The sequence below is a fragment of the Brachycentrus maculatus genome, unplaced genomic scaffold (assembly GCF_059751285.1).
Source record: "Brachycentrus maculatus isolate JH-2025_06_01 unplaced genomic scaffold, ASM5975128v1 h1tg000206l, whole genome shotgun sequence".
NCBI lineage: Eukaryota > Metazoa > Arthropoda > Insecta > Trichoptera > Brachycentridae > Brachycentrus > Brachycentrus maculatus.
In genome coordinates this window covers 955,882-981,741 of record NW_028280957.1, presented here as the reverse complement: position 1 = coordinate 981,741, position 25,860 = coordinate 955,882, and the positions used below count along the sequence as shown (strand labels likewise).

The 25,860-nt window shown below is 38.1% G+C and overlaps 1 protein-coding gene across 1 annotated transcript in view; it reads right to left on the bottom strand.

Annotated features, from left to right (window-relative positions):
• Positions 1 to 25,860, bottom strand: part of LOC148307157 (uncharacterized) — a 37,922-nt gene that overhangs the window by 11,060 nt on the left and 1,002 nt on the right. Inside the window, exons 2-18 of the mRNA XM_088263876.1 lie at positions 24,217 to 24,372; positions 21,795 to 21,967; positions 20,931 to 21,110; positions 20,124 to 20,346; positions 19,240 to 19,388; positions 16,918 to 17,145; positions 15,459 to 15,545; positions 14,058 to 14,178; positions 12,230 to 12,441; positions 11,051 to 11,191; positions 10,206 to 10,344; positions 9,048 to 9,181; positions 7,004 to 7,186; positions 5,986 to 6,172; positions 5,460 to 5,591; positions 2,837 to 2,911; positions 1,595 to 1,794 (exon numbers count right to left, since the gene is read on the bottom strand). Coding sequence (XP_088120002.1) covers positions 1,595 to 1,794; positions 2,837 to 2,911; positions 5,460 to 5,591; positions 5,986 to 6,172; positions 7,004 to 7,186; positions 9,048 to 9,181; positions 10,206 to 10,344; positions 11,051 to 11,191; positions 12,230 to 12,441; positions 14,058 to 14,178; positions 15,459 to 15,545; positions 16,918 to 17,145; positions 19,240 to 19,388; positions 20,124 to 20,346; positions 20,931 to 21,110; positions 21,795 to 21,967; positions 24,217 to 24,372 — 2,720 coding nt within the window. The remainder of the gene's footprint in view (positions 1 to 1,594; positions 1,795 to 2,836; positions 2,912 to 5,459; positions 5,592 to 5,985; positions 6,173 to 7,003; positions 7,187 to 9,047; positions 9,182 to 10,205; positions 10,345 to 11,050; positions 11,192 to 12,229; positions 12,442 to 14,057; positions 14,179 to 15,458; positions 15,546 to 16,917; positions 17,146 to 19,239; positions 19,389 to 20,123; positions 20,347 to 20,930; positions 21,111 to 21,794; positions 21,968 to 24,216; positions 24,373 to 25,860) is intronic.

Below are 25,860 nucleotides of genomic sequence, written 5' to 3'. Positions count from 1 at the left end.
TGTTGAACAATATCTCATTGGATATTGATCTGTTCCATGTGTCTGAAGGAGTTTTCCGAAGCAGGATTCTTCTACACCTTTAGCAATAGTATTCTTGCTTATTTTATATTTTTGTTAATGTATACAATTTAAATATAAGTTTGTAATGTGTATGTTATTCAATCCCTTATCCGCACCCCAATGGTGCATGGGGCACTGCTTCATATAAACGCAGCATTATCTTGATCGTTTACACATGAAGGAAAGGTGATCAGCCCTCCGCTTCAGGTACCAGTCCAGGGTAATATTGAATAAATATTACAGTGAAAAAATCACTTATATTTATTTGACCCCCCTAGGAATCGAACTCGGGACCTCCAAAACAGTAGCCGAGCGTGCTGACCATTACACTACGATGTAATGATAGGGAAGGTAAATGTTAAAAATACAACACAAACACGCAGACCAATTGAAAATAAATCTTTCTTGAATTCATTTTGCGACGCCAGTTTCGCAGTCAGGTCAGCGGTCAGGTTAGGAATTGAAATAATAATGGGCGGGTATGTATGAGGGGATGCATGAACGTGGAAGAGGCGAAGAATGTTTGCAAAGACAGAGTGGTGTGGCGTTCTATTCTATTCTGTATGATGGTTAGTTAATTGGTTTATGATGAAGGTGGGCACATAGCTTCCTTCACAGGTAAGATTACATCATTCCATAACTCTTTATAACTCCTTGGTGCGAAGTAGACTCGATGATTTGGGGGCCACACGAGCTTAAGTACTCTCTTATGGTAGAGAAAGTCAAAAAGAAGTCTCTGAGGTATCTCTACATGAGAGAGTATGGCTATTATCCTTGGCTCTACCCGACCCAGTTTCTCCAGGGTATGCTTGGCTACAATAGTTTAGAGACTTGAAGGAATGTGTATTTGATTACGCATTTTTATCCATTGTTGCGCGGTATGATCGATAATCCTGAAATTATCCGGAACATTGGTCTGTATGTTCCCGATAGTTACCTAAGACAGCGTCGGCATAGATTGTTTCACATTCCTATACACAGAACCAACCTGCCGATGGTTATGCGTGTAGGAAGAGCTACCGCTATGTTGAACAATATCTCATTGGATCTGTTCCATGTGTCTGAAGGAGTTTTCCAAAGCGGGATTCTTCTACAACTTTAGCAATAGTATTCTTGCTTATTTTCTATTTTTGTTAATGTATACAATTTAAATTTAAGTTTGTAATGGGTATGTTATTGAATCCCTTATCCGCACCCCAATGGTGCATGGGGCACTGCATTATATAAACACAGTGTTATCTTGATCGTTCACACGAAGGATAGGTGATCAGCCCTCCGCTTCAGGTCCAGGGTAATATTGAATAAATATTAGAGTGAAAAAATCACTTATATTTATTTGACCCCCCCTGGGAATCGAACCTGGGACCTCCACAACGGTAGCCGAGCATGCTGTCTATTACACTACGGAGGCGGACACTATTACACTACGGAGGCGGACATGAACAGGCGGTATGTTAACTGTAAATAAATAAATAAATTGAATCACATCATAGCTGATATCCGTCATCATTGAAATACCCTATCAACAACATACCTGTCTGGTCAAGCCGCTGGTCCTCGGCCCATCAGACTGCGGTGAGCCCTCGCCCTGTGCGGACGTCTGGTTGGAGCTGCCAGGAGCCCCCGCAGCGTCCTGGGACTTGTTGTCCCCGGAGCGCAGTCTGGCCATGGGTTCCTGCAGGGACAGCTGTATGGCCAGCTTCAACTGGTCGTCTGAGAGACTTAGCTTGTCTTCTGTAATCATATAATACATGTTTATTAAAATATTGTAACTGATATCAATTACGGCAATATATATATATCAATGTAAAAACAGCAATCTTTGTCAATCTCCAATAACTCAAACACAGCAATCTTTATCAACTCAAACCCAGTAATCTCTATTTACTCAAACACGGTAATCTTCATCAACTCCAACACAGCAATCTCTATCAACTCAAACATATCAATCTCCACAAGTTCATATACTACATCAACTAGAATACAACAATCTCCATAAAACTCAAACACAGTAATCTTCATCAACTCAAACATATCAATCTCCACAAGTTCATATACTACATCAACTAGAATACAACAATCTCCATCAACTCTAACACACCAATCTCAAACAACTCAAACGCAGTAATCTTCATCAACTCCAACACAGCAATCTCTATCAACTCAAACATATCAATCTCCACAAGTTCATATACTACATCAACTAGAATACAACAATCTCCATCAACTCTAACACACCAATCTCAAACAACTCAAACGCAGTAATCTTCATCAACTCCAACACAGCAATCTCTATCAACTCAAATATATCAATCTCCACAAGTTCATATACTACATCAACTAGAATACAACAATCTCCATCAACTCTAACACACCAATCTCAAACAACTCAAACACACCAATCTCAAACAACTCAAACACAGTAATCTTCATCAACTCAAACGTATCGATCTCCACAGGTTCAGATACGGCAACTTCATCAACTCAGGTAATCTACATCGACTAGAATACAACCATTTCTATCAACTCAACCATATCAATCTCCAACAACTCAAATACAGAAATCTTAATAAAGTTAAATATATTTATAACTCCATCAACTCAAACTCACCAATCTTCATCTACTCAATCACACCAACATCTGTTTAAACTCAAAGGATATACTTCCTTTGAGTTCTTCTACAGCAAATCATATCTCCAACAGCAAAAAATCAGCAATATCCATTACTCAAGAAACCTCTGCATTCATTAATTTAACCAGCTTTTTTTGACTCACCGTAATCAGATGGAGCACCAATGGAGACAGAAATGTTGAGACGAGCCGGTCTTTGTCTTCTGGTCAGAGTTACATCTGTGAAGTGATAACATCAAGTAAATCATTATTTACTCTTTTTTTTTTGACACCTTTTCATAGCCGCAAATAAATTACGCCGCAGTGCTCAACAGGCCAAGTATTTTTTTGAAAAAAAAAAGTTGTCTAAAGAATTTTTTTTTTGTTGTTTTTATTGCATTATAATTTACTTACCAAATATTATATCCCGCATCGATTGTTAGAGTTTTATTCTTGAAGTTAAACCAGTTTCAAATTTTCATCTCAGACAGGGTTGTCACACTGAGTCGCACACGCAAGTTTTTATTAAATTTAATATTAACACAAAACTATTATTTATCAATGGAATATAGTTTGAAATGTAAAAAAAATAGTAAATTTAATATTAACACTCAACTATTATTTATCAGGTATCTTAGAATGAAGTATAGTTAGAAATGTGATAAATTAGTAATTTTCCATTGTGTGGTACTTCTCAAAGCACGGTATAACACAAAGAGCCATCTTGCATTGTTTACACCTATAACTAGACTCTTTTCTTAGTTTTTTGCTAGTACACACAATACACTTCGCAGTCGGGGATGATTTTTTTCGGTCCGTGGTAGTTTTTCCAAAAAATGTCTTTCTGTAAGTCGCGATAGAAATTCTGCCTTCCGTTTTCTGCCATGAGAAGTACCGGGTTGTTCTTTTTCACTTAGCACGAAGAAGATCAAAGAACTTAGCACAAAGAAATAATTTATTTACTAAAAAGTTGTGAAAAGAAACCAATATCACTAGCAAAACACTGATAAAATCGGAGTAAATATAACGCGAAAGGTATAAATAAACAAATATTTTCATAATAATATTTTAAAATAATAAGAAAAACACAAAAAAATTGAGCAAAATAAAAACCCCTGGCGTTCAAAACAATCGATTTAAATTATCAATATTTCAAGTGGTTTGAGTGGTAGCCCTAATGACATCTGTCAACTGTCAGCTGAAAGTGAAACCGATAAATCACTTAAAAGTATTTAAAAACTTTATAAAATATTTTGTGAGAACTTCAACAGATGGCAATGTATATTCCGTTTTTGACAGATTGTCAATATGAGTTAAAACTGCGGAGTAATACGTCATCAAAAGTACTGACGAGATATCTCGTCTCTGGCAATACGGGCACTCCGCCATTTGCCGAGATATCTCGTCTCTGGCAACCATCGGGTTAAAGATGAAGAAGAATATGGAAGTCTGGGCATTTATGAAGTTGACGACCGTCATAGGCCGACGTAAATTAAGTGATCACTTTACACACGTGTAACATTCACCAATTCTACCCATTATCGACAACCACACTACTCAAATTCTTGGAAGTTCTATATATATGAACCAAATTAGAAACCTTGTTGAAACACTAGAGACATCTATTGGTGAGATGATAAGAATTTATTTATTGATTTGGCATTAACTTTGTGGAATAACATGATGATTTAAATATGTAGAAAAATAAAACACTTGTATAAGACCACTTTTAAAGTATATTAATGTAAACACGACTAGTTTTGAGAACTACAATTGTTATTTTATTTACAACATTTTGAGTGTGTCCAAATACTTGTTCACAAAATCTGGATTAACTCCAATTACAGGAGTTATTTTCATATTATTTTTAACATCTCATCAAAGATGAAGAAGAATATGGAAGTCTGGGCATTTGCAGGGCTGACGAAGAGGATTCTCCATCTTTGATGAGATGTTAAAAATAATATGAAAATGACTCCTGTAATTGGAGATAATCCAGATTTTGTGAACAAGTATTTGGACACACTCAAAATGTTGTAAATAAATTATCTGGTCAAATTATAAGCTTAATAATAAAAATGAAAATGGTATTTTCTGGCGTTTCTCATGTGTGTGATTATAATCCAGGATTCGGACCTCACATACTAATATAAGAATTTCTGCTTAATAAAAAGCTTCTTTACATCTCACCAATAGATGTCTTTAGTGAAGTTCTAGTGATTCAAGAACAAGGTTTCTAAATTGGTTCATATATATAGAACTTCCAAGAATTTGAGTAGTGTGGTTGTCAATAATGGGTAGAATTGGTGAATGTTACACGTGTGTAAAGTGATCACTTAAACCAACCTATGACGGTCGTCAGCCCCGTAAATGCCCAGACTTCCATATTCTTCTTCATCTTTGATGAGATGTTAAAAATAATATGTTATTTTATTTATTCATTCATTTTATCTGTTTAGAAATTTTGAAAATTTAAATGTACATTTTTTTCATTTAAGTATTACTTGGTAAATACCACTATTTCTTAAAATCCATTGTGACACGTGTTTTGATGCATTCTGCATCATTTTCATGATCATTTTTATTATGAAAGAAGATGAATATCTAAGCATTCTAAGGCATTTACCTGACATTTAGCTAGCTTAAGTGATCACTTTATACACCTGTGTAGCAATCACCATTCTGCCCATTATTGAGCATCCATATTGAATTAATTTATGTAACTTGTAAAATATGTATATGCAATGGTCTTGGATACCTCTCACATGCGGGTAGTAATTCATCTTACCTCTAGAAGATGGCGATGAACTACTGTCAGGGTCGGGTCCTCTTCTAGATTGTTCTTCCAGCATTTGGAGCCGTGACATCTCCAGGGCAATGATGAGATCCATATTGTATTCGGAAACATTGATGCGGTACACTGTAATACGTTCAGAGAGTAATAAATCAATTTTTAAATGACCAATCAGGTGAGTGCTTGTCTGTTGAGTATAAATCTGTACTCTCAACCAAACTCCCTAAGAAGATCTCCATTCAAACAATTGATGGATTTTTGTTTCTTCTAGCTAAAAACATGTTATATTTTTATCTGTGTTGGGAACAAGAAGGATAATCTAGTGTGGGGCAATCAGAAACTTGTCAGCATTTACTTATTGCTGGGAGGAAACCACGTCGCACTCCTCAGGAGAAGGCGGGCTGCTGACTGTCGTCAACAGGCCTTCCGTTCCACTAGAAGAGGGTTCGGCATTTTGTGTCCTGGCTTGGTTTATGGTACCAATGTCCTTCACTAGTTTTATCATGCATGATTTCCTTACCGTCAGCATCAGCAGAGGATGACGATCTCTCCGCGGTCGTCTGCGGAGAGACTGTCAGCTGCGGTTCCTGGAGGATGGTGTGGTCGGGATCCAGCGGCTCCGGTACCCTCAGGGGATCTCCTCTAGGTCCTAGAGAGAAGCGCCAGGGGTCCCGGTAGTCCAACTTGCCTCTGGCCAGCAGCCTCGACTAGAGAAAATTAAGAAAATCAAATGCAACTTTGAAATCTCAAAGCACTCTAAGAGCGCTTGTGCACTACACAGAATTTTACCGTCCGGCAGTCCATCTTTTTTTCAAATAAAAGCGACTACGACAGTTTAGTGTGATCCAATTTATGCGCATCTTGATCAAGCACCCATCGAGTGCACGGATCCAAAGAAAGATGGTCAAAAGCACAAGCCAATCATCCGTTTTATCATGCTAACCGGACTGCCGGACAGTAAAATTCCGTGTAGCGCACAAGCCCCCTAAGAGGTGTAAGAGATAAATAATAATAAAACCCTTATCCGCACCCCAATGGTGCATAGGGCACTGCGTCATATAAACGCAGTGTTATCTTGATCGTTTACACATGAAGGAAAGGTGATCAGCCCTCCGCTTCAGGTACTCAGTCCAGGGTAATATGGAATAAATATTAGAGTGAAAAAATCACTTATATTTATTTCACCCCCCTGGGAATCGAACCCGGGACCTCCAGAACGGTAGACGAGAGTGTGTCCAGGGTAATATTGAATAAATATGACAGTGAAAAAATCACTTATATTTATTAGACCCCCCTCTGGGAATCGAACCCGGGACAAAATATATTATTCCTTCTTATAGATCCTTCAACTGTTTTGGCATCTTTTGAGGTCTTCCAGGTGGTCGTTTCCCATCTGGGTTTTCTTGAGAAGCAATTTGGGCCAGTCTTTATTCATGCATTCTATTGACATGGACATCCCAGAATCATCTTCGCTGTCTTTCCCATCTGATTATATAAATATATCTACTATTCTTCTTACAAACGCTATTAATTCTCACCATTAGTCTGAGCTCCTGTGCGGAGAGCAGCGGCGGCGGAGGCGGAGGCCTCACCAGCCGAAGGAGAGTCAGCCTCCACCTCCTGGTGGGGGCGCTGGCCCTCCTGACGGCCGCCCAGGGGGCCTCCACGACCTCCCTCGCGACCAGCGCCGACAGGCGAGACACGCAGCGCTCTAATTCCTCCTGAAAGAACCAAATATTAACTCTGAAAATCCAGAACAACTGTGGAGGTCCTCACCAAAAGGTTACATTTCCATTGTAAATGTGGAGGTCCCCAACAAAAAGTCACATTTCCAAAATCGCACAAAAAATCCTTAACAAAACCGAGCCACTAAATTATTCACTATTCAACATATTTCAATAAAAACACAAGTACTCTAAAAAAAATACAAATAGAAAAAATAATTGGTTTATTTGCCCAAAATAAGAAGAAAAATAAAATAAATTTGAAGTTTAACTAAATTAAAGTTGTGACAAAACGTCACCAATCCTGTGTTAAACCAATAAGAAATCATTAAATCGCACCAAAATGTAACAATTCTACATGTTACAATTCCTGATTACTTAAAATCATTTATAATGGAAATGTAACGTTTTGGTGAGGACCTCCACAAATGATTGAGTAATCAGGAATTCTAGCTTGAAAAATTATTACGTTTTGGTGCGATTTAATGATTTCATATTGGTTTAATGCCAAAAGTGCCATGTCTAAGCTAGACAAAATCTAGAAAGACCGGGGTGTGAGTAACAACACCAAGATGAAGCTTGTCAGGAGCTTGGTCCACTCCATTTTTCTCTATGCTGCTGAAACATGGACCATAAAAGCAGCAGAAAGGAGAAAAATTGATGCCTTCGAAATGTGGTGTTGGAGGCGCATGCTCCGAATTCCATGGACAGCTAGACGCACCAATGAGTCCATTCGCCAGGAACTACGCTTGGATGGCTTGACTCTGGCCAACATCTGTACCCGACGGATTCTCCAGTTCTTTGGACACGTTTCGCGTGGCAACGGGGATAGCCTGGAACTACTAGTTGTGATCGGTAGCCTGGAGGGAAAGAGAGGGAGAGGAAGATCCCCCACACGATGGACCGATCAAATTAAGGCAGCAGCAGGCACCTCAGTGGTTGGAGCGCTACGTGCAGCGCAGTCAAGGGATAACTGGAGAAGAGTCATTGCTTCTGCAAGGGTCACAACCCTCAGCAATGAGGAATAAGACGGAGAAGAGAATTGGTTTAACACAGGATTGATCATGTTTTGTCGCAACTTTCATTAAGATTTCGATACAATACAGTAAACAGAACAGATTTGCATTTAAAATATTTTTTGTGCAATATTGGAAATATAACTTTTTGGTGAAGACCTCCACATATCGCTCACTCCTTTCAACAATGTCATGTATCAAAAATCGTAAATTTTCAGTTGTGCATGTTTTCGAAATGCCCAGAAAATGTACTATATCCCAACAAAAGATACATATTTTTAACTTAATATTTACCCGCTACAGGACAAAAGTGTTGTTTGTGCATTTTGAAGAAAGGGGTTTGTTTAATTATTTTTTTAAATAAACTAAATATTTTTCGAATGGAGAAAAAACCTTCAGGCTTTACCTGAAAAGATCTGTTGAACAGTAGAAAGTTCAATAAGTGACTTGTTATTTATTTTTAATACATTTCATTACATTTTTAAACTTTAAAAACGATCTCCTGAAAAATCAATTTTTTTTATATTTGACATTGTTGAAAGGAGTGAGCGACATACACTTTTCTACATTTCTGTTTCATAACAACCCATCCATACGAAAAAACCATCATTCTTCAGTCAATCATGCACTTTCCAACCGGCTAGACTATGGAATGAACTACCTCTTCGTGTGAAATATGCACCATCTCTGATAACCTTCGAGAAACGTCACTTTATACCATAACTGTATACTCATTACTATACCGTGAAACATTATATACACTTGATGACGTAGACCCAGACAGACCCCCAAAAGCTGGCAGAGTTGGCAGTCAGAAAGATGAAGAAGAAGAAGCTTCATACCTGAGCGTAGTGGAAGGCAGCTCTGTTAGGAGCAGTTGAAGACAGCGCAAACGTGTAGGCGCATGCTCCTGCCAGAACCCTTCTGCTGAGCGCCAACTCCCTCGCTGCAGCTTCAAGAACACCAGCGCCAGACCCTGATGATTAAAAAGTATAAAAATCTTCCAGTGCACGACTTAGATATACGCTTCACCCACAACCAAGGGTTGATGGTCCCAAGAGTGAACAAAAAATATGAAAGTAAAACACTTTGATTCAAAGTTTGTAATAGTGACTTATCATACGCTTCAATACAATTTCCCTATTCCAACATTGATGGCTGATGTGAACTCACATGTACTGCGTCACGTATTTTATCAATATATCTATCTAGGAGTTCCAAAAATCGTGGGTAGAATTGGTGAATGTTACACGCGTGTTAAGTAATCACTTAACCAAGCCTAGTCGTAAGCCCTGTAAATGGCCAGACTTCCATACTCTTCTTCATCTATGTTGAGATGTCAGAAAATAATATGAAAGATCACATCTGCTGATTTTATGCGATCATCCAGAGAGTACATTATAAAGAAGATTGTAGAGTCTACACCATCTGAGCATTTTATTTGCAGCCCGCGGATACCCACGGTTATGTTTTTCATTTATTTTAATTCTTCATTGAAATCATTTTTTTGATCATCGCTCACTCCTTTCAAGAACATCGCTCACTCCTTTCAAGAACGTCATAAATCAAAATACTTGATTTTTCAGGAGAACATTTTTAAAGTTAAAAAATATAATAAAATGTATGTACATTAAAAATAAATATCAAGCCACTTATTGAACTTTTTACTGTGCAACAGATCTTTTTAGGTAAATCCTGAAGGTTTTTTTCTCCATTTTAAAACTATATATTTTTTTATTATAATTAAACAATACCTTTTCTTCAAAATGCAAAAACAACACTTTCTGCCCTGTAGCGGGTATATATTAAGTTAAAAATATGCCGCTTTTGCTGGGATATAGTACATTTTCTGGGCATTCCGAAAACACCCACAGCTGAAAATTGACCATTTTTTATTTATGACATTCTTGCAAGGAGTGAGCGATATGAGCCACATGACCTGCCCAGTTCCACTTTTGTTCCGCGTTAAGTTAAGATACTACAAAAATCTAATGTCTAACCTGTTGGGTCCAGAGCTTTTACTTTTGCTGGAGTAGCCAGGATCAGAGGTCTCTCTGCTGCCCAGCGCTGCTCATGTCTCCGGAACCTAGCGCACAGCACAGCAAACCTCCACTGCTCTTGGGCTTCAATATTTTGTACCTAGAAACAAACCAAAATTCCAAATGGACACTATTGTGACACATTTTTTTTATGTACCTATTCCAAAATTTATGCAGAATGGTTTAAAACACGTGTCACAAGTTTTAAGAAATATGTAGTGGTATTTACCATAATTTTTTTCAATAAAAAATAAAGTAGACAGTTTTTAATAAATGAATATATGAATATTGCTTGAAACACCATTTTTGTAATGAAAAAATAACTTTTTTTCGAAAAATTTCGAAATTTTATATGGTTTTGAAAAAAAGAGTAATTGAAAGGTAAGGAGTGAAAAAATAAATATTTTTTCAATACGTTCTAAAAAAAAGCCAAATTCCAATACATGTTCTAAAAAAAATTAACCGCGCAGAAACGTCTGGCCCCTACTGCGGCCGATGGCGTTCTAATTTTAACGTTTGAGATCTCAGCTTTAAATTAAAAATGAATATATATTACCACGAGTGACTGCCGAATTCCATTGATAAAAAATTGCATTTTTTTTATCTATAAATTATTTTCTTCAAAACCCGCAAAGCCTCTATTTTAGAAGCTTTTCTGCAGGTATAATAGTAAGGTTAGAAAAATACATTCCACCCAGAGCTATTGAAAAAAATTCTTCCTTAAATCACTATTCAATCATCTATCGTACATCGTTTTGCCGCACATCCGTCTGAGAGATCGCACTTTGACATTGGAAACAGCTTACCCTGGCTTCGGCCAGCGCGGCCCCCCTGGACTGGTCAGCCCTGGCGGCCGCCTCGTCCCGCGTGCACCGGAAGTAGCCCCCTGTGGCGGAGCCGTGGCGCTTCCAACTCTCGAGGCAGACCCAGCAGAAGTCGAATTTGCACTGCAAAGGATCATAATCAATGCTTACCCAAGTCAGCCATAGATGGTGCCAAGAACTCACATATGAAAGGACGAGTCAATTATAGGATATGTTTGTATGTATATATTGTATTGACATATATGTACATATATGTTTTATTTTAATCTATAAATATAATGTACTTATACCATGCTGCCCATTATTTAGTGTCCATATTAATTTTTAGAAATTGTTAATATTTAAAATGGTCTTGGATTCCTTTCAAACATTGGTACCAATTTTATTTATTTATTTTAAGCAGGGCTGATTGTGGCGCCATCAGTTGAAAAATTTGTCACAAAAATCTCCTAAAGTAATTCATCGTTTCTTTTAAAATTTTGATACAATGTTGCATTCGAATGCGCGCATGTTTATTATTACCTGTCACAGGTAAAAATGTGTTTTTTTAACTCAATGGCAGCAACATCTGTTGAACCTAACTGCAACACACGCATTACTGTGGAATTGTGTAATTGGGTGTTTTTTTTTATGAATGTAACTATTTTTTATTATATACTTTTACTAAATGTAAAGCTGAAATAGTGAAATAAGGAAGGAATGCAAGGCTGAGATAAGCATTATCGATAAAATTAAGAAAGGTGTGTTGAGATGGTTTGGACATGTAGAATTAATGAGTGAGGAAAGAACGATAAAACAAATTTATGAGGCGAATGTAATTGGGAAAAGAAGCAGAGGAAGACCGAGAAAAACATGGCACGATCAGGTATGCCAAATACTTGAAAGTGGTCAGGTTAGGAGTCGTAAAAATCGGCGTTTACGTATGAGGAGATGCATGAACGTGGAAGAGGCGAAGAATGTTTGCAAAGACAGAGTGGTGTGGCGTTCTATTCTCTATGCCTACCCCTGCGGGGAAGCGGCGTGATGGTTAGTTTGTTAAACGTTAAGCTGTACGATTCCCGAATAAATAAAAAATAAATAAAAAAATTACTAAACATTGCTCATGGCGGAACCTATAATATGTAAAAAATATGTTACATTCTGTGTATCTCAGACACTGACCTTGGTGCACTTCATATGGTTGCAGCCGTCGTTCTTCTGTATTGGGCAGGAGCAGGAGGGGCAGGGCTTGCAGTGCGCCAAGAGCCACAGGCTGGAGGCAGCGCTCTCGGCGCCCCCGGCCGCCGCCGCCAGGGGGGCCGGAGCCGCGGAGCCGCCCGCGCGCGACGCCCAGCGCGCCCAGCGAGCGCACCCCAGCGGAGCGTGGGGCTCCCCTGCAGGGAGAAACACACGTCAGAATTTGACCATGCTAATACCAGGCATTTCTTGCCTGAAGGGACCTACTCGAGTCACCGCAATGGCATAGAAATAGAAAGATGAATGCGCGTGGGGCTCCCCTGGACAGAGAAACACACATCAGAATGTGAACATGCTAATACCAGGCATTTCTTGCCTATAGGGACCTACTCGAGTCACTACAATAGCATAGAAATAGAAAGATGAATGCGCGTGGGGCTCCCCTGGACAGAGAAACACACATCAGAATGTGAACATGCTAATACCAGGCATTTCTTGCCTATAGGGACCTACTCGAGTCACCGCAATAGCATAGAAATAGAAAGATGAATGCGCGTGGGGCTCCCCTGGACAGAGAATCACACACATCAGAATGTGAACATGCTAATACCAGGCATTTCTTGCCTATAGGGACCTACTCGAGTCACTACAATAGCATAGAAATAGAAAGATGAATGCGCGTGGGGCTCCCCTGGACAGAGAAACACACACATCAGAATGTGAACATGCTAATACCAGGCTTTTTTGCATATAGGGACCTACTCGAGTCACTACAATGGCATAGAAATAGAAAGATGAATGCGCGTGGGGCTCCCCTGGACAGAGAAATACACATATCGCTCACTCCTTTCAAGAACGTCATCAATCAAAAATCGTCAATTTTCAGTTGTGCATGTTTTCGGAATGCCCAGAAAATGTACTGTATCCCAGCAAGAGGCATATATTTGACTTATATATTTACCCGCTACAGGGCAGAAAGTGTTGTTTTTGCATTTTGAAGAAATGGTATTGTTTAATTATTTTTTTAAATATACTTAATATTTTTCAAATGGAGAAAAAACCTTTAGGTTTTACCTAAAAAGATCTGTTGCATAGTAAAAAATTCATTAAGTGGCTTGATATTTATTTTTAATACATTGTGTTATATTTATAAACTTTAAAAACTTTAAAAACCTTCTCCTGAAAAATCAAGTTTTTTGATTTATGACGTTCTTGAAAGGAGTGAGCGATATGTGACCATGCTAATACCAGGAATTTCATGTCCCCTCAAAAGGCGCTGGCGACTTGATAAGTTTGTTGTTTTCAGGGACCTACTCGAGTCACTGCAATGGCATAGGATTGGAAAGATGAATGATCAACTTCCTGACAATAACGATCATCGTTCCTTGGCTTTCAGTGCGTATCTAGTAGGACTGATGGAAGGATACTGTACTTGTAATTTCTAAGTGATCATGTTTGATCAAATGTGCTGGATCATAAGGGTGTTTTCTTTATGTAAGGTGCAGCATTGTGTTGTTGTCTTTTTGTGTCAGACTTTTGAAGGTGAAGACTTTTTGCTAGGTTGCTTTTTCATAGTTTTTTAGGATTGTGATTTGTATCAAGAAATAAAACCACGACTTGTGAAAAGGATCCATAACAGAACGTTGATTGAAAAGGGTCGAGTGGGAATGCGATGAATGAATAATCTTTGAAAATAAATGCCTTGGGACTGTTTCGTGTCTGTATGCTGTGCTGGTCGGGGTTGTGGAGGCATCTGTATATAATCTAATTCAAGAACCTATTTTCGAAAATAATAAAAATAAAAACAATTTACCGTGACAGTCCCAGCAAAAGAAATGGAAATCTCCACAATCGACTCCTCGAGACACTGGAGGATAGTTTCCCGTCGTAGTCTCTTCTGCATCATCAGCGTTTGTGGCAGGCGTTGAAGATATCTGAAAAAAGCAATATCAAACAAAATTTTCAAAAGAGACATCTTTTTTGGTGATCCATCCATCCATCCACCAAGAACGTTCTAGACCTAGACAGCATTTAGTTTTAAATGGAAAAATTGTCAACAATAGTTCTGCTAGTTTAAAAGTCTGTCAAATCCTGGAGACGTCTCGCTCGCTCCTTTCAACAACGTCATGTATCAAAAAACTTGATTTTTCAGGAGATCGTTTTAAAAGTTTAAAAATATAATAAAATTAAAATTAAATATCAAGCCACTTATTGAACTTTTTACTGTTAATCTTTTTAGGTAAAACCCTTATGTTTTTTCTCCACTTGAAAAAAATTTAGTATATTTAAAAAAAATAATTAAACAATACCTTTTCTTCAAAATGCAAAAACAACACTTTCTGCCCTGTAGCGGGTAAATATTAAGTTAAAAATATGCCGCTTTTTCTGGGATACATATAGTACATTTTCTGAGCATTCTGAATACACGCACAACTGAAAATTGACGATTTTTTATATATGACGTTGTTGAAAGGATTGAGCGATCTGTTGTCTCTAAAACGTGTTGGAGAATGTTAATGACCGAGATAACACTGCGTTTATATATTTATTGATTTGGCGTTTAATTTGTAGAACTCCATTTTAATTTAAGTATCAATTAAATTAAGTTTCGCCTAGATATGGCATTTCAAACATGCCATAACTAGGCGAAACAAATGTCACAAAACGTATTAATTTTTAAATGTTTTTTTCACAATAAAATACAACTTAGTAGACACAAAAAATCTGTGTTTGATTTAAGAACTAATACATAAAGTGTGTTTATATGTTAACGTGCCCTATGCACTATCGGGTGCGGAAATGGGTTTGAAGATGAAACAGAAGAATTGACATAGAGTGGTGACTTGAATTTCGAAGTTAGAAATAAATTAGGATGGGTACTTGAATTTCGGTAAAAGTAATAATAATAATAATAATAAAACCCTTATCCGTAACCCAATGGTGCATAGGGCACTGCTTCATATAAACGCAGTGTTATCTTGATCGTTTACACATGAAGGAAAGGTGATGAGCCCTCCGCTTCAGGTACCAGTCCAGGGTAATATTGAATAAATATTACAGTGAAAAAATCACTTATATTTATTTGACCCCCCCCCTGGGAATCGAACCCGGGACCTCCAGAACGGTAGCTGAGCGTGCTGACCATTACACTACGGAGGCGGACGTAATAGGCCTCTTTAATTTAAATTTAGTGACTTCTATAATTTAAACTCACCGATACTTCCGGTTCCGACAGTCTTACAGCTCTTCCGCATCCTGCGATCGGGCACCACTTCATCCCTCGGGAACTCTCCACAAAAGCCTGATTTAAAAAAAAAACAGGAGTCAATAAAATCTTCATCAACGCACACACAAATAATACACACCTTTTTATATTCCTTAATCCATTTCTTAAAATATTTTAGTTTTCACCTTTTTCAAGAAATATATTCATGGAAACAGTTTTACATCGTAAGTAACAATATTTTTTCGTAAACAACGTCTTTAGAAAATACAACACCAACACATAATTCAATCACCGACCATCGGAGAGGTTACACGTCTCTTCACGATCGATTTTTTAAAAGAATATATCGCTCACTCTTTTCAACAATGTCGTATATCAAAAAACTTGATTTTTCAGGAGATCGTTTTTAAAGTTTAAAAATATAATAAAATGTATTAAAAATAAATATCAAGCCACTTATTGAACTTTTTACTGTGTGACAGATCTTTTCAGGTAAAACCTGAAGGTTTTTTCTCCATTAAAAAAATATTTAGTATATTTAAAAAAAAATTAAACAAATTGATGTTTTTGATCATTATTATAACATATGTGTGGAATTGTGTATGTGGCTTTCTTTTATTTATGAATGTAACTATTTTTTATTATATACTTTTACTAAATGTAAAGCTGTACAATTCCCGAATAAATAAATATAAAAAAATAATGATTTTTTAAAAAACATTTAAATATTTAAAAAAATAATTAAACAATACCTTTTGTGGTAAGACATGATTGAAGAAAACACTTGTTTTATACCACTTGAGTTTTAATAAAGACTAAAACTAATAACATATAATAAATAATAATATATAATAATAATAAATATAATAACATATAATAATAATAAATAATAATAATGGTCAGGTTAGGAGTCGTAACAATCGGCGGGTATGTATGAGGAGATGCATGAACGTGGAAGAGGCGAAGAATGTTTGCAAGGACAGAGTGGTGTGGCGCTCTATTCTCTCTGCCTACCCCTGCGGGGAAGCGGCGTGATGGTTAGTTAGTTAGTTAGTTAGTTTAAATAATAATAATAATAAAACCCTTATCCGCACCCCAATGGTGCATAGGGCACTGCGTCATATAAACGCAGTGTTATCTTGATGGTTTACACATGAAGGAAAGGTGATCAGCCCTCGGCTTCAGGTACCAGTCCAGGGTAATATTGAATAAATATGACTGTGAAAAAATCACTTATATTTATTTTACCCCCCTTGGGAATCGAACCCGGGACCTCCAGAACGGTAGCCGAGCGTGCTGACCATTACACTACGGAGGCGGACGGATAATAACTAGTTATTATATGTTATTATACAGACTTGAATGATGGAAGTTTAACTTTCGAAACATGTAGTCTTTAATAAAACTCAAGTGGTATAAAACAAGTGTTTTCTCTAATCATTTTTACCTTGATGTCGAAGAGCAGGTACTTCCTCTGCGTGTCGGGCGTCAGGCAGCGCTGCAGCAGCGAGGGGGGCGCGGCGCGCCGGCAGCGCGGCGCGGGGCACGCGGGGCGCGCGTCGCCCTCGCGCACGCGCCCGCCCAGGTAGCGCGCCCAGCACGACACGCAGTACCAGTGGCCGCACGGGCCGCCGCCCGCCTCGCCGGCCGACACCTCCTCGCAGCAGATGCCGCACTGGAACGCCATGGGCTCTTGCAATTAGAGACCTAACTGGAGAGAGCCTGTACTGGGGCACCTCTATTGGCCACAGATAACTCAACTAGGTATTATTATTTGACATCTCATCAAAGATGGAGAAGATCATGGACACTTACAACAAGACATTTAATGACATTGATATTTTTGGAAAAAACATAGCTACAATTAAAAAAGAGGTATGTTATTAGATTAAAACCTACATAAAAGAATATGTTATTAGATTAAAACCAATATTTTTAGCTTTTCCACTTTATTTTTATTTGACCAGCGACCGGGTTTCGTCGTTACCGACATCATCAGACTGGTGGGAGGCTATACAAATTGTTATATTATATATAAAACAAGGCAGGAGTTGAGAACCATGATTCGATATAATTTTGTTCAAATTAAATTAAAATCAAATTAATTAAGTTAATTTCTCAACAAAATTATATCAAATCATGGTTATCAACTCCTGCCTTATTTTATATAAAACATAACAATTTGTATAGCCTCCCACCAGTCTGATGATGTCGGTAACGACGAAACCCGGTCGCTGGTCGAATAAAAATAAAGTGGAAAAGCTAAAAATATTGGTTTTAATCTAATAATATATTAAAAATGCTATTCTATCACGAAGTGTCAGTGGATAATATAAATCTATTAATTAGGTAAGTAGAAAGTTGTCATGCTCTGTTTACTCTCCACCAATAACCTAGTTAGGTTATGTGTGGGGGGGTTAACCACTCTCATTAATTCCTGTCCTTTCCATCTCCTTCCTGCAAAATCATACCATTCTTCTTCTCCGTCTTATTCCTCATTGCTGAGGGTTGTGACCCTTGCAGAAGCAATGACTCTTCTCCAGTTATCCCTTGACTGCGCTGCACGTAGCGCTCTAACCACCGAGGTTGAAAATCATACCATACCCTAACCCTTTTACTCCCTTCCTCACACACACACTCTCCCACTCTTTATTATTTTATTTTTATCTAGTGATGTTTTGATCATTATTATAACATAAATGTGGAATTGTGTAATTGCCTTTCTTTTTTTTTATAAATGTAACTATTCATTATTATATATATATGTATATATATATATAATATAATAAAACCCTTACCGCACCCCAATGGTGCATAGGGCACTGTGTCTTATAAACGCAGTGTTATCATGATCGTTTTACACGTGAAGGAAAGGTGATCAGCCCTCCGCTTCAGGTACCACTCCATGGTAATATTGAATAAATATTACAGTGAAAAAATTACTTATATTTATTTTTACCCCCCTTGGGAATCGAACCCGGGACCTCCAGAATGGTAGCCGAGCGTGCTGAGCATAACACTACGGAGGCGGACAGATATTTTTATATTTTTATTTTATACTTTTACTAAACGTAAAGCTGTACAATTCCCGAATAAATAAATAAAAAAAATAAGGAAGTCTGGGCATTTACGGGGCTGACGACCGTCACAGGCTGGTTTAAGTGACGCCCAGACTTCCATATTCGTCTTTATGATGAGATGTCAAATAAAAATATGAAGAATACTCCTATAGTTGGAGATCATCCAGATTTGTGAACAAGCATTTGGACACACTCAAAATGTTGTGAAGTTTTTCATGGTTTGATTCACGGGATTCGAAGATGGAAACGCATTGTGGTCCATCAATATGGGCTAGAAAAGACTCTTGGTTTCTATTACATATCGCTCACTCCTTTCAACAACGTCATATATCAAAAATCGTCAATTTTCAGTTGTGCATGTTTTCGGAATGCCCAGAAATGTACTATATCCCAGCAAAAGTGCCATGTTTTTAACTTAATATTTACCCGCTACAGGGCAGAAAGTGTTGTTTTTGCATTTTGAAGAAAATGCATTGTTTAATAATTTTTTTTAAATATACAAAATATTTTTCAAATGGTGAAAAAACCTTCAGGTTTTACCTAAAAAGATCTGTTGCACAGTAAAAATTTCAATGAGTGGCTTGATATTTATTTTTAATACATTTTAATATCTCCTGAAAAATCAAGTTTTTTGATATATGACGTTCTTGAAAGCAGTGAGCGATATGTCTGAATGATGATAGACTTACTTCTATTATCCTCTGTTCTCCCGGAGCTCCTAATCCATCTTCAGGGTGTTCACTATCCAGAGACCCGCCAGGTAATGACACTCCAGCAGCCTGGCAGCACGCCGCAGGGTCTTTCATCCATTTCTCTACCAAAACATCCTTGCACCATTCTGAAAAACCCAATCACATCAAAAATCATGGTACATATTCAAACATTTTATCGTTTCTAACATGATACATATATTTCACAGCATAGAAGGTCAGCCATAAATGTTGACTGAATTGAAGACAAGACCAGTTACGACCTGGCATTAAGTGATCACTTTGTACACTTGTGTAGCATTCACCATTATGCCCATTATAATTCAAAAAAATTTGATTTAATTCAAACCCTTATCCGCACCCCAATGGTGCATAGGACACTGCATCATATAGAAGCAGTGTTATCTTGATTGTTAAATACACAAAGGCAAGGTGATCAGCCTTCCGCTCCAAGTACCAGTCCAGGGTCATATTAAATAAATATAAGGCTGAAAAATCACCATTATTTATTTTGACCCTCTCGGGAATCGACCCCGGGACCTCCAGCATGGTAGCCTTGCGTGCTGACCATTACACTACGGAGGCGGACAACACGATACATATATTTCACAGTATAGAAGGTTAGCCATAAATGTTGACTGAATAGCGACAAGACCAGTGACAACCTGGCATTAAGTGATCACTTTGATGACGGGACAGAGATACCAGGATCCATAAGAAGGAAGAAGACGGAGATATTACCTTAAGAAGGAAGAAGACGGAGATATTAACATAAGAAGGAAGAAGACGGAGATATTAACATAAGAAGGAAGAAGACGGAGATATTACAGAAAAAAATGGTTGGATATTGTTTTCCTACAAACCATTTTCTCTCAGCAGCGCTTCAGCAGTGAAGAGTGGGACGCGCAGCATGTCGCTCGTGTCCACGAGCAACCTGTCCTTGGCCTCCCGCAGCTCTTGGGCGCGCAGGCCCTCGTGGGAGTCGGGGCCCAGCTCGGCCCCCAGGGCCTCCTCCAGCTCCTGCTCGCCCAGCTCACTGGAGGACCAGCCCCAGCGGGGGTTGCACCAGTCTATCGTCTCCGAGGACTGGAACAAACGTTTTTCTATACCTGGAAATACTATACTTCGAAATTGGTTCATATATATATAGAACTTCCAAGAATTTGAGTAGTGCGGTTGTCAATAATGGGTAGAATTGGTGAATGTTATAGACTTCCATATTCTTCTTCATCTGTGATGAGATGTCAAAAATAATATGAAAAATTACTCCTATAATTGGAGGTAATCCAGATTTGTGAACAAGTATTTGGACACACTCAAAATGTTGTGAATATACAATAGGTCAGCTTTTTCCGTTGAATTTACTGAAATTAAATTGAACCTTAACCAACCACATATCATATCGCTCACTCCTTTCAACAACATCAAATATCAAAATTTGACAATTTTCAGTTGTGCATGTTTTCGGAATGCCCAGAAAATGTACCTTATCCCAGCAAAAGCGGCATATTTTTAACTTAATATTTACCTGCTACAGAGCAGAAAGTGTTGTTTTTGCATTTTGAAGAATAGGAATTTCGTATTTTTAATTTATGACGTTGTTGAAAGGAGTGAGCGGGAAGTATTTGGACACACTCAAAATGTTATAGGTAAAAATTTGTTCAACTCACAAAAAGCATGGCTCTCTCCAGCAGGGCAGCCAGCCTGGCGTGCCCGGCGTCCAGCGCGCGCCGCGCCGGCGTGCGCGCGCGCGCGTCGCGTGCGAGGGAGCGCGCGCCGGCTGCCAGCAACAAGCGCGCGCTGCCTCCCAGACCAGCACTCGCCGCCAGATGCAGGGCCGTGTTGCCTTCCTGACGGAGCACCAAAAAAGAGACGAATAAGAGATATTAATACTAGAATTAATGTAATTATTAAAAAAAAGTAAATTATATATAATATAAAATAGTATAAAATAATAAATAAATAATAAATAATAATATTAAATAATATTCGAATAGTGAAATAAGGAAGGAATGCAAAGCTGAGATAAGCACTATCGATAAAATTAAGAAAGGTGTGTTGAGATGGTTTGGACATGTAGAACGAATGAGTGAGGAAAGAACGGTAAAACAAATTTATAAGGCGAATGTTATTGGGAAAAGAGCGCCACCCCACTCTATCCTTGCAAACATTCTTCGCCTCTTCCACGTTCATGCATCTCCTCATACATACCCGCCGATTGCTACGACTCCTAACCTGACCACTTTCAAGTATTTGGCATACCTGATGTGCCATGTTTTTCTCGGTCTTCCTCTGCTTCTAATATACATAAATAAATGTAGAATTCAATCCAACAAACCTTGTTTTTAATTTGGATATATTACCCAACAATTCAATATGGAATTCTACCAACTGTACAATAAATAACCCATATTTATTGTTAATTCTTGGGACTATCAAACCTTCGTTGTGTCTAAATCGTATTGGGATGCGGATAAGGGTTCGAAGAATAAATTTGATTTTTAAAAGGTAATCTAGGGTTATGTGGTACCTACCCGGTCCACCGCGTCCAGCTGCACGCCCTCGCGCTCGCCGGCCTTGGAGGGCGCGAAGCTGCGCCACTGCAGCAGCAGCGCCACGCAGGCCGCGCGCCGCTCCTGCGCCGACACGGCCAGCGCCGGGGGCGCGCCCGGCGCCGCCTCCGCGCCCGGCGCCAGGCCGCGCGCGCCTGAAACACACAGCCCGCGCACTGTACCTGTAGTAACAGCAGCCATGGACGTCTGCTCACATCTCCGCGCACATTTATTGGAAATTCAACAAAACAGTAACATATAATATGACTTGATGTTACGTCCATATTATGGACGAAAAAGGTGCTTGACTGGACTAAGGCAACTAGCCGTAACTCATGTTGCGGCTGTTTGACTTGACACGGCTCAAAGCATTCTTATAACTGGCCTCTATCATATACAATAATAACTAAAATAAATTTTTAAAAAATATTATTTAAAAAAATTTAATAATAAAAATAAAATAAAAAATTAAATTATTTTTTAACATCTCATCAAAGATGTAGAAGAATATGGAAGTCTGGGCATTTACGGGGCTGACGACCGTCATCGGCTGGTTTAAGTGATCACTTTACACACGTGTAACATTCACCAATTCTACCCATTATTGACAACCACACTACTCAAATTCTTGGAAGTTCTATATATATGAACCAATTTAGAAACCTTGTTCTTGAATCACACGTTGGCGTTTCTCATGTGTGTGATTATAATCCAGGATTCGGACCTCACATACTAATATAAGAGTTTCTGCTTAATAAAAAGCTTCTTTACATCCCACCAATAGATGTCTGTAGTGAAGTTCTAGTGATTCAAGAACAAGGTTTCTAAATTGGTTCATATATATAGAACTTCCAAGAATTTGAGTAGTGTGGTTGTCAATAATGGGTAGAATTGGTGAATGTTACACGTGTGTAAAGTGATCACTTAAACCAGCCGATGACGGTCGTCAGCCCCGTAAATGCCCAGACTTCAATATTCTTCTTCATCTTTGATGAGATGTTAAAAAATAATATGAAAATAACTCCTGTAATTGGAGATAATCCAGATTTTGTGAACAAGTATTTGGACACACTCAAAATGTTGTAAAAAATAAAATCATATATTTTGCTTCATCTCTTTCCTTTACCGAGATATTCATTATCCAAATAGCCGCAAAATTGTATTAATTTTATAATTTTTAGTCAAAAAGCATCCTCTTAAGTCACTATAAACTCATTTATCTCAAAACTATTGTTTTTAACCTGCGGCTATTTGCTTTTGCACATTAGAGGATGCCTAGAAGCGTGGGTAGGCCCAGACGAGATGGTCCAATGACATTGGGAAAGTGGCGGGCCTGCACTGGAAGAGAGTCGCGTCCAACAGACAACTGTGGAAGTCCAAGAGGGAGGCATTTGTCCAATACTGGACACAAGAAGACTGAAGTATAGTCATATTTGTACATAAACGAGTAACAATCTCCTTCAAGTGGTATTTGTGTACATACCACTTAAAAACTCTACTTCATATCTACCGGTTTCGGAATAACCATTGGAATGATGGATAATCAGGTCATTCCCATTCCAGTCTACATTCATACAGTCTTCATTCCAGACTACTTTTGTCTACATTCATAGTCTTCATTTTTCCCAGTCTACCGTCAACATTCATACAGTCTTCACTCATTCCAGTCTATATTTCGTCTACTTTAATAGTCTTCATTCATTCCAGACTACGTTTCGTCTACATTCATAGTCTTCATTTTTCCCAGTCTACCGTCAACATTCATACAGTCTTCACTCATTCCAGTCTATATTTTGTCTACTTTAATAGTCTTCATTCATTCCAGACTACATTTCGTCTACATTCATAGTCTTCATTTTTCCCAGTCTACCGTCAACATTCATACAGTCTTCATTCATTCCAGTCTTCATTTCATCTACATTCGTAGTCTTCATTCATTCCAGTCTACATTTCGTCCACATTCATACAGTCTTCATTTTTTCCAGTCTACCGTCGACATTTATACAGTCTTCATTCATTCCAGTCTACATTTCATCTACATTCGTAGTCTTCATTCATTCCAGTCTACATTCATGCATTATTTATTCATTCCAGTCTACCGTCAACATTCATACAGTCTTCATTCATTCCAGTCTATATTTCATCTACTTTAATAGTCCTCATTCATTCCTGTCTACAAAATTCACCATTCTACTCATGATTGACAACCACACACTTCTGTTCTCTTGTTCACATTGGTCAAACATACTTTCTTCGTCATGTCAGTCCACATGTCCATACCACCTTGAAGAAACATCTAACATTTATTTTTTGACATCTCATCAAAGATGAAGAAGAATATGGAAGTCCGGGCATTTACGGGGCTGACGACCGTCTAACATTTATGATATACATAAATAGATACCTGTAAGTCGTATACAACTGACGGATATGTGGTTTGCAGTCGGCGGGAGTATGTTCCCGCTACAGGCGCTGTGGAGGACAGTTTCATCGAACGTGTTCCTTTTGTTGGGATCTCCTCCGAGGTCATTTAGGAACGTCCTCAGTAGATGCTTCATGCCTGGAATTAGAAACAAGGAAAGAATAATGATCAATCTAAACTAACTAACTAACCATCACGCCGCTACTCCGCAGGGGTAGGCAGAGAGAATCGAACGCCACACCACTCTGTCCTTGCAAACATTCTTTGCCTCTTCTACATTCATGCATCTCCTAATGTTACGTTTAAGAGAAATATTCTAGTTGATAAAGAAAATTTCTATTATTTGATAAAAACATGTAATGTAAGTTTATTATATAGTTATGCTTTTATATACATGACAGATTATTTTTATTTTTAGATTACTTAAGTGAAAACCTCTGATTGGAATGTTATTTGTTATAATTTTATTATATTATGTTATTTTTGTTAAATGCGAAATGCGAAATGCGATCTCTCAGAAGAATGTGCGACAAAACGATGTATGATAGATGTGCGAATAGTGAAATAAGGAAGGAATGCAAAGGTGAGATAAGCATTATCGATAAAATTAAGAAAGGTGTGTTGAGATGGTTTGGACATGTGGAACGAATGAGTGAGGAAAGAACGGTAAAACAAATTTATGAGGCGAATGTTAGTGGGAAAAGAAGCAGAGGAAGACCGAGAAAAACATGGCACGATCAGGTATGCCAAATACTTGAAATTGGTCAGGTTAGGAGTTGTAACAATCGGCGGGTATGTATGAGGAGATGCATGAACGTGGAAGAGGCGAAGAATGTTTGCAAGGACAGAGTGGTGTGGCACTCTATTCTCTCTGCCTACCCCTGCGGAGAAGCGGCGTGATGGTTAGTTAGTTAGTTAGTTAGTTTTTTTTATTTTTGTTAAATATTCTGTTAGTTTTCCAATAAATAAATAAAAAAATTAAATAAAATAAAAATAACTCGAGCTCCTAACTGACTAACTAAGTAACCATCAGAATCTGAAAACAGGGAATCAATTCATAGTCACTGACGTTATGACTCTATATTGAATGACTTATAGTGAATGCAGTGAACGTGTTATACTCACTTGTCTCAAAGCGAGTATAAACACAAGCCGCGCGTGAAAACTACACACAAATAAAACAGTGTGTACTAGTATGTATCTACAAAAATTAAAGTATTTATGTATTATTTTATATGTTTAATATAGTTATAGCGTTTGGAAAATTGCTATTTTGTGACCATCTCGAGATTATTGGCGATATATTGAATTTATTTTTGTTTTCGTCCGCCTCCGTAGTGTAATGATCAGCACGCTCGGCTGCCGTTCTGGAGGTCCCGGGTTCGATTCCCAAGGGGGGTAAAATAAATATAAGTGATTTTTTCACTGTAATATTTAGTCAATATTATTACCCTGGACTGGTACCTGAAGCGGAGGGCTGATCACCTTTCCTTCATGTGTAGATCAAGATAACACTGCGTTTATATGATGCAGTGCCCTATGCATCATTGGGGTGCGGATAAGGGTTTTATTATTATTATTATTATTGAATTTATTGATTCAACATTTATTTTGTGGAATGACATG